The sequence below is a fragment of the Punctularia strigosozonata genome (assembly GCF_000264995.1).
Source record: "Punctularia strigosozonata HHB-11173 SS5 unplaced genomic scaffold PUNSTscaffold_1, whole genome shotgun sequence".
NCBI lineage: Eukaryota > Fungi > Basidiomycota > Agaricomycetes > Corticiales > Punctulariaceae > Punctularia > Punctularia strigosozonata.
The window spans coordinates 706,530-721,470 of record NW_006767433.1 but is presented as its reverse complement, the minus strand read 5'-3'; the positions used below and the strand labels follow the sequence as shown (position 1 = coordinate 721,470).

General features: G+C 57.8%; 5 protein-coding genes across 5 annotated transcripts; 3 read left to right on the top strand and 2 right to left on the bottom strand.

Moving 5' to 3' along the window:
- Nucleotides 1-1,138: 1,138 nt before the first annotated feature.
- PUNSTDRAFT_129013 (uncharacterized protein) lies at nucleotides 1,139-2,902 on the bottom strand (the record flags this gene model as incomplete). Its single annotated transcript, XM_007378181.1, has 2 exons — nucleotides 1,139-2,828; nucleotides 2,892-2,902. The coding sequence occupies 2 exons, from the start codon at nucleotides 2,900-2,902 to the stop codon at nucleotides 1,139-1,141; spliced, it is 1,701 nt and encodes a 566-aa protein (XP_007378243.1).
- A 231-nt stretch (nucleotides 2,903-3,133) lies between these two features.
- PUNSTDRAFT_78819 (uncharacterized protein) lies at nucleotides 3,134-8,177 on the top strand. The gene is made up of 9 exons (XM_007378180.1): nucleotides 3,134-3,352; nucleotides 3,417-3,519; nucleotides 3,601-5,219; nucleotides 5,278-6,014; nucleotides 6,071-6,713; nucleotides 6,770-7,111; nucleotides 7,167-7,409; nucleotides 7,462-7,614; nucleotides 7,669-8,177. Exons 1-9 carry the CDS (start codon nucleotides 3,236-3,238, stop codon nucleotides 8,068-8,070), a joined length of 4,359 nt encoding a protein of 1,452 aa, XP_007378242.1. The 5' UTR covers nucleotides 3,134-3,235; the 3' UTR covers nucleotides 8,071-8,177.
- A 331-nt stretch (nucleotides 8,178-8,508) lies between these two features.
- PUNSTDRAFT_129011 (uncharacterized protein) lies at nucleotides 8,509-9,169 on the top strand (the record flags this gene model as incomplete). The annotated part of the gene is made up of 2 exons (XM_007378179.1): nucleotides 8,509-8,522; nucleotides 8,602-9,169. The coding sequence occupies 2 exons, from the start codon at nucleotides 8,509-8,511 to the stop codon at nucleotides 9,167-9,169; spliced, it is 582 nt and encodes a 193-aa protein (XP_007378241.1).
- A 493-nt stretch (nucleotides 9,170-9,662) lies between these two features.
- PUNSTDRAFT_129010 (uncharacterized protein) lies at nucleotides 9,663-10,552 on the bottom strand (the record flags this gene model as incomplete). The annotated part of the gene is made up of 3 exons (XM_007378178.1): nucleotides 9,663-9,720; nucleotides 9,780-10,255; nucleotides 10,319-10,552. 3 exons carry the CDS (start codon nucleotides 10,550-10,552, stop codon nucleotides 9,663-9,665), a joined length of 768 nt encoding a protein of 255 aa, XP_007378240.1.
- A 780-nt stretch (nucleotides 10,553-11,332) lies between these two features.
- Nucleotides 11,333-14,934, top strand: PUNSTDRAFT_78817 (ku80-like protein; the record flags this gene model as incomplete). Its single annotated transcript, XM_007378177.1, has 11 exons — nucleotides 11,333-11,353; nucleotides 11,412-11,929; nucleotides 12,015-12,657; nucleotides 12,709-12,924; nucleotides 12,989-13,167; nucleotides 13,251-13,471; nucleotides 13,550-14,142; nucleotides 14,211-14,236; nucleotides 14,295-14,457; nucleotides 14,518-14,751; nucleotides 14,803-14,934. 10 exons carry the CDS (start codon nucleotides 11,333-11,335, stop codon nucleotides 14,530-14,532), a joined length of 2,595 nt encoding a protein of 864 aa, XP_007378239.1. The 3' UTR covers nucleotides 14,533-14,751; nucleotides 14,803-14,934.
- Nucleotides 14,935-14,941: the final 7 nt, after the last annotated feature.

The window sequence follows — 14,941 nt, the reverse complement described above, 5'->3', positions numbered from 1 at the left end:
AGCGGCTCAGGCCAATCAACGCAGGCGGAGTTTGAACTCATCCGTCACGCCAACACCGTCCTTTGTGTTGAACATCCTCCTACAGCAGCATTACTACAGCAATCGCAAATCGGGATGGTGTAGCAAATAGGATACAAGCTATTTAGTACTAAAAAATATTTCCATGAATTTTGCGTTACCGATCCAGCGAAGCGGGGCCGTGGAGTACTCGCGACATGTTGCATCAACTCACTCGAGCAGTCCTAATGTTTTTCTGTAGCCCGAACCAAGCCTCGCTCCTACTTCATCTCTTACATACAGTATTTATAGATGTATGAGAGTACATGGATTTTTTTCCGAGACAAACGGCTGAGCAGGAAAGGAACGGGAGAGGGATCTGTGTCGATGTTGCATTAGGGGGCGATGTTGCATTAGGGGTGGGTGCACAGTATCACGCTTTCATCACGTTTTGGCGGAGGTCACTGTGATGTCACTGTGACGGAGGCGGGTACGGAAAAACCAACTCCTTCCTCTAAGTAATAACGGGGGGAGTCGGAATTCCAATATCGCTGCTACCGAAGGATATTATACAAGTAAACAAGGAAGAAACAGCAAAACAATGAACCAACGTAACATTCTACTCATCATCCGAAGGCGTCAGATACTCATCGTCACTGGGCACTGCCCGATGGGACACGGATCTCCTGCTGGGCCCTGGAATGTGGTGAGTGGACGATCCGGAAAGGATCACAGCGGAGCCGGACGTGTCGCGTTGCGTCACGTACACCAGCAGCATGAGCGCCTTGCTCTTCAACGATGCTGGCCACAGTTGATGGCCAATCCCAAGCATCCGACACATATGTTCATTTCCACTTCGGATCCATTGTTAACTACTATACACGGTTACCAACATATGCTATGTAACTCACGGCACGTGCGCACATTTCTACCTACCTATTGAGAAGCACTTAATCACAGATCACTCTCGATAACTATCATGTTAGATTTTTGCGTGTGATACGGACCGCGCGAGACGAAGAGACGAAGGCAAGCCGCCTTGGTAGTGAGGTCGTCCGCACCATCAGATCCCCCTTTCAGCTATTAACACCGGTCGGTAGTTGGGCTTCAGCCAGTTCGGCACGTTCGATGAAGATGCCACTCACTCAGCTGGTATGACACGAACTTCCGGGACGATGCCTTTCAGCCATTCGATCTCCGCGTGCTCTATTCCGCGACAGTGCACCAAGGTCAGCGTCCGCGGCGACATATTGCGGCCCGTTCTGAGCGCGTATTGGCGCCTTGCCGCCAGCTGGGCTCGACATTCGCCGTACCACGGGATCGGCATTGCCTCACTGGCGGCGGAGCGCCACATGACGAGCCGCAGGTCAGTAAGGTGCGGAAGGAGCAGGCCGTCGTGGCCGTCGGACTCGTCCCAATCTCTCATTGCGTCGAGGACGCTTCCCGCCGAGCCCGATAACTCCAAGTTCCGCACATTGGGGCAACTGGACAGGATCGCTTGCAAGACCTCTGAGGGGTACGGGTCATCGTCAAGGCCCTCGAGTTCGAGCCCGGTGACGTTGAGTTGCGCGAGAAAGACGCGGATAGCGTCGGGAAGCTGTTTCATATCGTTGAACTGTATGGCGGTGCGTGGCCACTGTCGTCCTGGGGTCACCGGACAGATGATCCGGAAGCAAAGTTGTCCGACGTGCAAGTCGACTTCGGAGGACGCGCAGTGCGGCCGGATGAGGTGCCAAATGTGGGGGAAATGAGTGGTACGTGTGGCATCGACATCCCACCGGAGCGTGGCAGGACAGGCAGGCTGCAGATACCGGAACAGCGTTGCGACGCAGTCGATTGTGGTATCGCCGAACGAGATGTCGCGAAGCATGGGAAGATGTACTCTTCGACTGGGGGGCGTGGAGGGCGCACTCGGAAGCTCCTCCTGGGGGAGCTGGCCTTCCAACGATAACACTTCTAGAAGAGGGCATGCTTCGAGGACGTCCAGGATGTCCTTGAGAAGCGATGCGGTTCCGGCCTGAGGGTGCTGCATGGTGGCGCTCTGCGAGATACTCAGGAGCCTCAGGCTGAAGGACGTGAACCAGCGGACATTCCAGACATGTTCATCAGCGGGTATGGCATCCAGGGTCAGACTTCGGAGATTTGGGGCGCGAACCCGGCGTAGACAGTTCATGAGCGTCTCCTGGCCCGGAGAGACATGTATTCTGTCAGAATAACAAATCAGGTCGAGCTTTTCCAGAGCGGGCGCATAATTCTGGAAACATTTCAATGCTCGTATACTGTCTTCATAGGAAGGGTAAACAATGAGTGACAATATTCGGGAGGGATTCTTGAGGATGATCTCCTCGAGCACGTGAGCAGGGGCATGGGGCTTGTCTGACTGCCCATACAGTGATCTGCTGTAATCGATGCGAAGAGGAATTGTCGGGAAGCGCTTGCATAAAGCCTGAGCAAGCTTCGGACGGTCGTACACATTTAGACAGCTCCATAGAGAAGGAGTCTCAGCCAAGGCAACGTGTCGCCAGAGCGTGCAGACCTGAGCGCACGCTGGAGACCATTGCGAGTAGAGGTGTGGGATGTAGTGAGCAAGGACCATAATTTCGGAGAGTATCTCGGTAGGAAGGGTATTGACAGGTAGCGACCGGTTGTGTTCTGTGCGAAGGGAAAGCAAGGCCTGGCGAACGCGCGTCGCTCCGTTCTGCAGTTCCTCGAGTTCCCGCTCAAGATCTTCGAGTAGTTGAACGCGCTGGGGAGAAAGTGCTGCAACGACTTCGTCCCGGTCATGAACGTCTGCGCCAGGCAGACAAGAACAAGTGCCGCAGTGAGGGACTCTGACGAGCGTAGTTGACCAAGTTAGCATGCGATTCAGCTCCGGAGCACGCACAGAGACTGACCTGTGCTCCATACTTGCAGGTCAATGGCAAGTTTGTGCACGATGGTGCCCTAAGTGTAAGTCAAAGTGGTAATCAGCGCTGCGGCTCAGCTAGCGTCGTTGTCGTTGCGGATGATCAGACTCCTTGCCCAGCTCCGGAAGAAGCTCCCACGCATAGCTTCCGATGACAAAGCAACTGGGACGGAGCCCAGTGGCGGCTCTGCGTCGCCTCGACTCACCCTGTTCTCTCACAGCACGAGACCGACGCGACAACCGACCGCGAAGTGAAGCCAAGCCGAGCGCGAGTCGGGTGGCGGAGCACCGACACGCACAACGTCCAATACACGCCCAACGCCGCCCACAACGATGGCGACCCTTCAAGGCCAGGGCCCACCGCAGCCCCAGCAGGCGCCGTCCTTTCGCCCCGCACAGCAGCAGCAACAGCCGATGATAACCAGAGAGCGCTTTCAGTCTCTTGTAACCGTGCGTCTCTCCCTTCCGTTTTCCTTTCGGTCTTTGAACTCAACTCTCACATGGCATTCTACAGCGCGCACAACAGCTCAAAGCGCGGGGATACACGCCTGAGACCTCCCCCGAGCTCGACAAGATAGTCAAATTCCTTACTACCGTGCACAACGCCCAGGCTCAGAGTATGTTTTCACATTTCTAGGCTCATTGTACATCTGTGAGGTTGACCTATGATTCCCCACCTTGTGCTTCTTTGTTCTTAGATGCCGCAGCCGCCGCGCACGCTGTTCCCAACGGGCATGCTGCCCTCCCCAACGGCACCCCGCTTCCTAACGGTGCTGCCAACCCTCTTCTTGGGGCACTGAACGGCGCCGACGGCGTCTCCGCCCCTATCGCGCCCTCACCCGCCACGCCCGTCTCCTTCACGCCCGATCAGATGAACACCCTTCGCGCGCAGATCCAAGCGTTCAAATTTGTATCCAAGGGCCTTCCAGTTCCACCCGAGTACCAGGTCGCGATCCACGGACCGAGAGGCATCGCTGAGCTGGAGCGCCAGTCCCAGCCCCATGCATTGTCGGACAAGATCGTCGACGCGGCCGCGAAGCTGCACAAGGCTTCCTCCTCTACGCCCCGGTTACCCTCTGCCACCCCCGCACCCGAGGTCAAAACCGAAGATGTCGCCGAGCCCCAGATCGACGTCGACCCGTCGACGCTCCCGAAGGGCCCCTTCTTGGAAGACAAGGTCGACAGCGGCATCTACCCCTACAACGCCTACGTTCACCCCTTCACGCACCTCACCCTCCCCGCGGGCATGGACCCCGCCCAGTTCGCGACGCGTATGCAGCGCCTGCTTGTACCGAGCATCATGCCTCACGGTCTTGATCCGCACCAGCTCCTCGCCGAGCGCAACCGGTTCATCGACGCGCGCATCCAGCAACGCATCGACGAGCTCGAGGGGCTGCCCTCGACCATGGGCGACGGCGGACTCGAGCCCGTCCCGGACGACGCCCAGAACAACAAGGAGAACGCCAAGGACGCCGGCCTCTCCGCGCTCGTCTTCCCCTCCGCGAGCGCGCACGGCAAGCTCCGCGCCACGATCGAACTCAAGGGGCTGCGCGTGCTCGACAAACAGCGCGAGCTGCGCGCCCTCGTCGCCGCGCGCCTCGCGCACGGTACGCTCCTCCCGCTCGATCGCGCCGAGTTCCGGCGCGCGCGCCGGCCAACGGCCCGCGACGTGCGTACCACCGAGCAGGCTGAGCGCCGACAAAGGCTCGACCGCGAGCGGCGCGTGAAGCAGAAGCACGTCGCGCAGCTCGGCGTGATCTGCGCGCATGGACGGGAGGTGCTCGCGGCAGGGCGGGCGGCGCAGGACAGGGCGGTGCGCCTCGGGCGCGCCGTGCAGGCCTTCCACGCGCACGCGGAGAAGGAGGAGCAGAAGCGGATCGAGCGGATCAGCAAGGAGCGTTTGAAGGCGCTCAAGGCGGACGACGAGGAGGCGTACATGAAGCTTATCGACACCGCCAAGGACCACCGGATTACGCACTTGCTCAAGCAGACGGACTCGTACCTCGACAGCTTGGCGCAGGCGGTTATGGCGCAGCAGGCGGAGGGCGGCGTGCCCGCGTACGCCGGAGACGGGCTCGATGCGGAGGGCACGAACGAGGCTACGTTTGGCGCGCAGGTGGCCGAGTACGATGAGCCGTCTGCGGGCGAGGGGAAGAAGATTGATTACTACGCGGTCGCGCATCGGATCAAGGAGAAGGTTACGCAGCAGCCGAGTATACTTGTGGGTGGAACCTTGAAGGAGTACCAGATCAAGGGTCTGCAGTGGATGGTCAGCTTGTACAACAACAAGCTCAACGGTATCCTGGCCGACGAGATGGTGAGATAGATCCATGCTTGCTTGTTCGAAGAACATTGTCTGATCGATTCTTGAATAGGGTCTCGGCAAGACGATCCAGACGATTTCCCTCATCACCTTCCTCATCGAGGTCAAGAAGCAGCGCGGACCGTACCTCGTCATCGTCCCGCTTTCGACGATGACCAACTGGTCGGGCGAGTTCGCCAAGTGGGCGCCTAGCGTGAAGATGATCAGCTACAAGGGCAATCCCGCGCAGCGGCGCGCGCTGCAGAACGAGATTCGGATGGGTCAATTCCAAGTGCTGCTGACGACGTACGAGTACATCATCAAGGATAGGCCGATACTTAGCAAGATCAAGTGGGTGCACATGATCATCGACGAGGGCCACCGGATGAAGAACACGCAGAGCAAGCTTGCCGTCACGCTCACGACGTACTACCACTCGCGCTACCGCCTCATCTTGACCGGCACTCCGCTTCAGAATAACCTTCCCGAGCTCTGGGCCTTGCTCAACTTCGTCTTGCCCAAAGTCTTCAACTCGGTCAAGTCGTTCGACGAATGGTTCAACACGCCGTTCGCCAACTCAGGCACGGGCGACAAGATCGAGCTGAACGAAGAAGAGGCGCTGCTCATCATTCGTCGCCTGCATAAGGTGTTACGGCCGTTCTTGCTGCGTCGACTGAAGAAGGACGTGGAGAGCGAGCTGCCGGACAAGGTGGAGAAGGTGATCAAGGTGAAGATGAGCGCGCTCCAGAGCCAGCTGTACAAGCAGATGAAGAAGTACAAGATGATCGCGGACGGGAACGACGCGAAGGGGTAAGTCACGCGCCAATTCTTTGTCCCATTTGCAACCTGCTCACATCATGCTACAGCAAAGGCGGTGGTGTGAAGGGTCTCAGCAACGAGCTTATGCAGCTCCGCAAGATCTGCCAGCATCCTTTCCTGTTCGAGTCTGTTGAGGACAAGCTCAACCCGACCGGCCAGATCAACGATTCGCTTATCCGCACTTCGGGCAAGATCGAGCTCCTCGCGCGCATCTTACCCAAGCTCTTCGCGACGGGACATCGCGTCCTTATCTTCTTCCAGATGACAAAGGTGATGGACATCATGGAGGACTTCTTGCGCTACATGGGCTGGAAACATCTCCGTCTCGATGGTGGTACCAAGACCGAGGAGCGCGCGGGCCACGTCGCCAAGTTCAACGCGCCGAATTCGGAATACCTGGTCTTCATCCTCTCCACCCGCGCCGGTGGTCTCGGGCTCAACCTCCAGAGCGCGGACACCGTCATCATCTTCGATTCGGACTGGAATCCGCATGCGGATCTGCAGGCGCAGGATCGTGCGCATCGGATTGGGCAGACGAAGGCGGTTCGCATCCTCCGGTTCATCACGGAGAAGAGCGTGGAGGAGGCCATGTACGCGCGCGCGCGGTACAAGCTCGACATCGACGACAAGGTTATCCAAGCCGGTCGCTTCGATAACAAGTCGACGCAGGAAGAGCAGGAAGAGTTTTTGGTTCGTCTCCCATTTTCCGCTCATGGGCTTAACAAACGCTGAAACGACTTCTCCAGCGATCCATTCTCGAAGCCGATCAGGAGGAAGAGAATGAGGAGGCGGGCGACATGAACGACGACGAAATCAACGAGATCATAGCTCGTACCGATGACGAGACGATCATCTTCCGGGACATGGACATCAAACGCGAGCGGGAGGCCGCCGAGGCGTGGCGCGCGGCCGGCCACCGCGGCAAGCCGCCGCCGGGTCTCATCACACTCGAGGAGCTCCCGGAATGCTACCAGACTGACGCGCCGTTCGAGGCGAAGGAGATCGAAGAGGAGATGGAAGGCCGCGGCGGGCGCAAGCGGACTGTCGTCAACTACAACGACGGGCTGAGCGACGAGCAGTGGGCAATGGTAAGGCATTCGAATCTTTGCGGATCAAAGGCTGTATATTGATGGTCATGCCCAGGCGCTCGAGGAAGGTGTGGACTTGGATGAGCTCATCGAACGTAATCGCAAGGCGCAGGTCGAGGTGGGATCTCCGCCGCCTGCGCCGAGCCCGGCTCCTCGTGGGCGTCCCAAGGGTCGCAAGAACAAACCAAAGGTGCCGGAGCCGGAGTTCGAGGTACCGCTCAGCGGAAAACGCAAGCGCGGCAAGCCCCAGTCTGTCACGCCCTCGATCAACGGCGATGAGGAGGAGGGTCCTGGCACGGTTCGTGCATTCCGCCATTCGTAATTCCCATCCGCTGATTGTACTCTTGTAGAAACGCCGGAAGACAAAGGCAGAGGAGGTGCCTCCTCCCGTCCGGGAGAAGATGAAGAAAGCGTTCGCTGAGTGTCACAAGGCTGTTCTGGCTTGCGAAGATGAGGTTGGACGGAGGCGCTGTGAGCTGTTCAAGGAGCTCCCTGATAGAAAGGTGCGGGCTCGTGTCGCAACCTGAGCGTGCTCCCGGCTTACGTTGCCTCATCAGGACTACCCGGACTACTACCAGCTTATCAAGACGCCGATCGCGCTCAGTCACCTCCGAAAGCGCGCCCAGAGTAACTATTACAGGGACGTGATCCAGTACCGGGACGACTTCAAACTCATGGTGCGGAACGCGAAGACGTACAACCAGGAAGGATCCTGGGTGTATATCGATGCGGAGGAGATGGAGCGCGTGTTCGATGCGACGTTTGAGCGCGTTATGACGGGCTCGGGCTTGCCTGGTGCCCCTGTCGGCGCACCCGCTGCGGCTCCTACGCCATATTCCGCGGCCCCGACGCCCATGGAAGAGGACGACCGAGTGGTTTCGGGGCCCAGCAGGAGATCCGGGTCCCGTCGGGCGGTGCCCAGTGACGATGAGTATTTGACGCCTTCGGATGATGAGTAGACCGTTACGTTGGTTCGTTGTTTTGTTGTTCCTGCCTTGTCTTCTTGTATATTATCGTTCTGTAACAGTGTTTTCGGAAGCTACTTCTTCGAGTGGCTCGCCACTTCATGGGCTTGAGTGGCTGCGCACGGTTGCGAGATTCTCAGAGCCGTGGAATTGAGGGATCCTGTTGGCTATCCTTTTTGGAGCTTCAACTTCAGTGCCTGTCCAGCCGCAATCTGCAATCCCGTATTGATTGTTTGTGTCAGTAAGTACCGTTTCGGTGTTTGTGCGCGCACGCGTCGCGAACCGCGTCTTTGCGGAGAACACTACATCGCCGCACGGCGCAAACACTACTTGCACCATCCTCTTGTCCTGCGACAGCTGGTCGCAGTTCTATACTTAGTCGCCTTGGGTCGATCGGGGTTTCCGGATCTCACCTCAGGCCTTAGTCTTGCCATGTCAGACGCTCAGTGAGTATCCGCACTTGAACCCGGCTGGATCTCCCTGGTCTGACGAGCCCAGTACACCATGGTGCCCATTGTGTACCAGGTCTTTACCCCGCGCGTCCAAGGAAGAGCACCGGCATTTGCTATCCGTGTTCTCGCCCGAACGCTCGCGGCAGTATAAGCAGCTCGAACGCGACGCCGAACGCATCCAGAAGGCTCTCTTCGATCTGCGCCTGCAACATAACGCATCGCTACCAATACATCGCCTTCCACGCGAGATTTTGTCAAGCATCATGGTTGAAGCGCAAAAAGTGGGCAAGCTCTCCGATTGGGGATGGTCAGAGTGGGCTCCGGCCTTGGCCCAGGTCTGTGCGCTTTGGCGACGAACTGCGCTAGACACTCCGAAACTGTGGACCAAGCTGAAGACATGCTCCTCTAAGCTGGCATACGCGCTGAGCGAGCGCTTCCCGAATCCTCATCTACGTATCGTTCATCATTCTTGGAACCTTGATCCGTACCGTGTGGGAGAAGAGGAAGCTCTCCGAGCGCTCGTTTTCCGACACTCTTCTCGCATCTCCGGCCTCCTCATTGAAGCATCGCAAACCCTTATTCTCGACGTCCTGCAGCAGTTCCACGCATATGCACCAATTCTTGAGACGCTGGACATCTGATCGTCGTTCGGGCAAGCTTCGCAGAGTGAGGCCCTCGTCGACTATCTGTACAGATTACACGCGCCCAACATTCGCACGCCTCGTTGGATTCAGGCAGGCTGGTAACGAGACTACTCGTATACCCCGAGAAACACTTGCTTCATCGGGAGCGACGGGGACTTTCGGCATTCTCCGAGCGCTCGAGCTCGACGCCGCGATATTATAATAACGTTGTCCTTGCAAGATGCGTATCAGGAGTGCATGGATATCACATTGACTTTCTATAGCCGAGCTAGAGTTCCGCTTTCATTTGCGTTCATATGGGTATCACCAGGGATGGATGGTGCGATTTCTCTGGGTTTGCTACGCTACAGTTCGTGGGCATGTGTTACAGTAATGTTGAGACCGGGTTGGGAGATACAGGGGTGAGATATTTACCAGTCCAAGGATGAGGATCCCGGATGAGGAAACCGTACAGTATCCAAAACGAAGTGTTATTCCTAGAGTCGGGACTCTATCCACCATGCATATCCGATTCTTCGTCCATCGAAAGCACTTGGGGGGATCCGAAGCTTTGTGACCGTGCGGTGCGCATCGAAGAGCGCCCTAGTCCATAGAGAAGTTGAGCGACGCAAGTTGAGATGCGAGGAGGTTGTTGAAATCGTTCATAGAGCGGGGAAGCTCGTCTTCATCCAGCCACGAGGTCGTAAAGGCAGGAGCGGGAGTGAGAGCAGGAGGCGCCTTCCCCCAATCCGTCGAGCGGCGAGGCGTACCGCGTTTCTCGGGCGCGGCACAGACGTTGGAGATGTTCTGCAGCGCGAGGCGCTTGGTCTTCTTCCGCATAATGTGAAGGGGAGGTGTGGGCGTGAGGCCGTAGTCAACGCGAATGAGGGCGAGCCTGAGGTGGGGCAATGGCGCGGGAGCAATGGGCATGCGGGAAGGAGTGGGGTGGGCCCCCTGCCTTGGGCGAGAAGCAGAGTAGGCGTCTTCAAAGTTGAGTTTGAACTCGGCCATGGAGGGGTGGGCGTAAACGTCCTCGAAGTTGTATTTGAACTGATCCATGGAGGGGCGCTCGAAGGCATCGGCGAAGTTCAGCTTGAGCTGGGCCTGTGGTCGTCGTGACGTCTTAGGTGAGCTGCCATGCTGGAAAGAAGACTGGCCCGTGCCTACCATGGTAGGGTACTTCGCGGTAAGCTTATCCGCAGGAGCGGAACGCCGTGCGCTGTAGGCACTGTTGTCTTTCGTGCCGTTGGTGGTGAAGACCCGGAAGTATGCCGGGAGGTCGATGGCGACAAAAGTGCCGATCAGGGATTCTTCGTCCGCCTCCGCGCAGATCGGAAGGCAGAGTAGCGTCCGGAGGAAAAGGGCCAGGAAGGTCAGGATGGCGTCGATGAACGTAAACATCGTGTGGTGATGTGTGAATGACAGTGGGTAGGTGGGTTATAGCGAGTGTGAGTCGAGCGTGAGGGCGTCGAGAGATTAGAGGTCGCGATGGTAGGAGGCAACGTCTGGAGAGAGTTGGACGCGTCCTAGCCCGGTTTAAAACATCGTATCGAGGGTGATCCTCTGGAGGTTAATCCGCATAGGAGGTAGATGGGGGCCCAGAAGAGCACGATCGGCCCGTCCCGCGCTCGGGGTGACCACAAAAGGCAGGTGCTGATTTATTCCGCATGCCGGGACGCGTGAAGGGCAGGTCGTCCCGTCTCGCATGCGATCTCCTCCAGTGCTGAAAGACTAAAGCGACATTCCCCGACGCCTTGAGTGGACATAGGTGTGTCGTCCTGTAGAAAATCGCTACCAGCCTTTTCATCTGAGCGGAGGAGTACCGGAGTCGGCTCAATGGTGAGGGCTCATAGAGGGGAGCCCAGGTGGGCGTTGTAAATGAGCATCGCAGTAAGCCCATGAAGACTGGCCTGTTCGTCCGTAAGGGAGGATCCAGCAGAGATGGTTGGCTATCATGTCAAATATTCCAAAGAGATTATAGACATCATATAGTTACTGCAATCTTGGAATTGTCGTCGTCGTCGCCGCTCATCGTTATGGTCGTTCACGACTTGGCGAGTTCGTCGGCCGTAGCCGAGTCGGCCATCGCCGCCATCCCGTGACCGTGGCGCGTCGGAGCCGTTGTCGCCGCGCCCCATTTGACTCCCGACGCGACTTTGCCCCTAACCACCTCCGTCCACGATGCCTGCCGAAAGGGCTGGGGTGCGCACAACTCACCGTGATACGAAGGAATGGCTCTGAATGCGCGCATAATGAACAGTACACAGTCACGATGTTCCTCGTGGACATCTCGCCGTCCATGGGCAAGCTTCGCGAGGTCGAGCTTCCACCCGGGCCCAAGGGCGAGCGCCGCACGACGGAGGTTACCAACCTCGAGTGGGGACTGCAGTTTGTCAAACTCAAGATTCAAGAGATGATATTCCACGGCCGCAAGACCGAGCAATGCGGCGTCATCCTCTTCGGTACCGAAGAAACGCACAACCTGGTGCACGACCAGATGAAGAGCGGATACGAGCACGTTTCGGAGTATATCCCCATTTCACAACCGAATGCAGGAACGCTCGCTAAACTGTCTAAACTACAACCAAGCGAGGTCTCCGGGGATCCTATCGACGCCCTCATAGTGGGCCTCGAGGCGCAGGCGCAGTACCTCGGGAAGAAGAAAACCTGGACGCGTAAAATTGTCCTGCTCACCGATGGCGAGAGCCCTATGGAGATTGAGGACTGGGAGGCCACGGTGCGAAAGATGAACGACATCGGCGTCAGCCTCACCATCGTGTACGTCTCCCACAAACGCCACACAATCCTCTATCCCGGCCTTCCTTTTCTGAGTACAGGCAAGACGCTTAAATTTGAGAAATAGTGGTATTGACTTCGACGACGATGACCTGCCCTTCCACGAGGAAGGAAAGTCACGCACCAAGGCCGCCAACGAGCAGTTCTACCGCTCTTTCGTCGCCGAGCTCGAGCACGGCATCGTCGGTACCTGCGCCCTCGCGCTGCGCGAGATCACTCGACCGGACATCAAGGAAACCAAGTCGGCATTGACGAGCACGATGCTGCGCCTGGGAGACGTTGACGCGCGTCCGGAGGAAGCGCTCGAGCTGGTGGTGCGCACGAGCAAGTGCACGGCGCTCGCGCGGCCGAAGGGCTGGAAGCGGTTCGCCCCCGTGCGTAAACGGCGCGATGGGATGGATGTAGACGAGGATGGAGATCGGGACGGCGGGGAAGAAGTGGGCGAGAAGGTGGCGTGGACACAGCTCGCGGCGCGCACGGAGTACTACGTCGGGAATCAGAAGGATGAGGACGGCGAGGACGGTGGGGACCACACCGACGACGAGAGTGCGAAGGACGGCGAGAACGGGGACGGTGCGAAGGTGGAGAAGGAGGACCTCGTGCGCGGGTTCAAGTACGGCGCGACGTACGTGCCATGCCCCGAAGGCGCGTTCCCCAGGCTGGAGACACGGAAGGGAATCGACATCTGCGGCTTCTTCAAGGCCAAGAACGTGCGTTGTCGCTCCTGTGACTAATGTGTGATGTTAAACAATGCGATCTAGTTTCGACGCGAACTCGCGATGGGCGAGGTGTACTATGTCTGGGCGGACCCGGCCGTTCCCGCTCAGCAGATCGCACTCTCGAGCATCGCTCAGGCGATGGAAGAGAAGGGCGTCATGGCGATCGCTCGCTGGGTGAGTCGCGACGGCATGGACCCCAAGATGGGTGTGCTCGCACCGAGCGTGTTTGAAAAGATCGATTGTCTGCTCTGGGTCCAGGTGAGTTCGCGTCTTTTATTGTCAGTTAAGGGATACAGAGAAGGAATTTATATGGCTCTCGTAGATGCCTTTTGCGGATGACGTGCGGAAGTATACGTTCGCCTCACTTGATACGCTGATCAACAAGAACGGCGAGGTGGTGGAGGAGCACGCGTATCTCCCGACGCCCGAGCAGCAGGACGCGATGGATGCCTTCGTCGATGCCATGGACCTGATGGAAGCGGGCGAGAAAGATGAAGAAGGGTATGCTTTTCTTTGATGACACGTCCTCAACTTCAAACTGATCATTTCTGCTGCCCTCTCCCACACTGCCGTATACGACACAGTAATCGCTATCCATGGTACGACACCCGCCTATCGTATAACCCCGCGATCCACCGCACGAAGCAAGCGCTCTTCCACTCCGCTGTCGCGCAAGACCTGAATTCCAATCCGCTTCCGCCGCCCCATCCTGAGTTGTTGAAGTATTTCGAGCCGCCGAAGAAGGTGCTCAAGCGCGCCGCGCCGGCGATCGAGCACGCCAAGGCCGCCTTCAAAGTTCGCGAGGGTGAGCTTCAGCGTCATCAATAGCCTGCTGCTCTGTCGAGGGAGGAAGCGTAATTGCTGACGAGATTTAACCGCGCAGTTCCGAAGAGGGTTGCGAAGGGCCGGCAAGATGGACACCGACGCGCGCGGGATGAGGACGAGGACGTGCTCCTCCTTGACAAGTTCGCGGGCCCGAACGGGCGCACGCAGTCGCAGTCGCAGGTTCAGCAGACGCAGGAACTCGCGGAAACGGAGCGGGAGCGGTCGCAGCGGCGGCCGAAGCGCAAGGCGGCGGACAGCGAGACGGAGTCCGAGTCGGAAGAGGAGGCGCTCCTGCTGGACGCGGCGAAGCCGCAGACGGAGTCGAAGGTCGGGAAACCCGTGTCGAAGCGGAACGCGGCGCATGGACGCCCGCCTCCTACGCCGCCCGCGGAAGACGGGGCGCGGATGGACGTCGACCCCGGCGCGGAGTCGCAAGCGGACGTCGACCCTGGGCTCGAGCCGGGTCGCATCGTCGGCATGACGTACCCGCTGGAGGACTTCAAGAAGAATATTGCGCGCGGGGACGTGGTGACGAAGGCTGTCGAGGATCTCGCGGCGGTGATTATGGAGATCGTGATGCGGCCGTTCTCGGGCAGGAGGCGGATGGAGATGGTGGATTGCATGCGCGCTATGAGGGATACGTGTTTGAAGGTGCGTCACCTGATATATCTCTTGGTGTACTCGAGGAAGATGTTTACTAACCTTATGGTGCTTTCCAGGAGGATGAAATCGACGCATGGAACCAGTGCGTCTCCCTTTCATGCATTGAACTTCTAAATGACATGACTGATGGTTCCGTTCAGGTTCCTTAGGAATCTCAAGGACCAGTGCATATCGCAGTCGCCAGGAAACCGCGAGTTCTGGAGTAGCGTGGCAGAGGAAGGTCGAGAACTCAGCTTAATCAGCGACAAGGAGGCGAAACAGCATGGCGGGCGATCGTCGGTATCTGAAAAGGAGGCAACGAATGTGAGGGTTTAGGTTCTCCCACCGTAGTGGACAAAATCGCTCATGTCCACGTCTGCACAGTTCATGAAAGCGTGAATTCCCCATTTAGCTGATATACAGTACATCTAATATAGTCCATTGTGTTTATCTATGAGCGATGTATGTTATTCCTTGGCTTCGTGTCCTGGACAGTCCTACGTAGATCGTGTCCGGCGATTAGCACTCGGCTAGAATACGATCCAATCCCTCCCGAGTCGAAGCGGCGTCAAACTTTCCATTATTGCCGCTCACCGCGACGCACTTCACGCCCATCATCTGTGCGCAGTATCACCGACCGTACCAAGACAGATGTAACGTTTGCCTTACCGTGACCGTATCCACGTCCACTTGAACGCTAGATTCTTCGAGATATACAAGATGGGTGACGAACGCGGACGTAGGGTAGTCCGCCATGGCCGCGAATTGGGAGGTGGCGCCCGACTTGCCGTCGTTGCGCGGGCGGTAC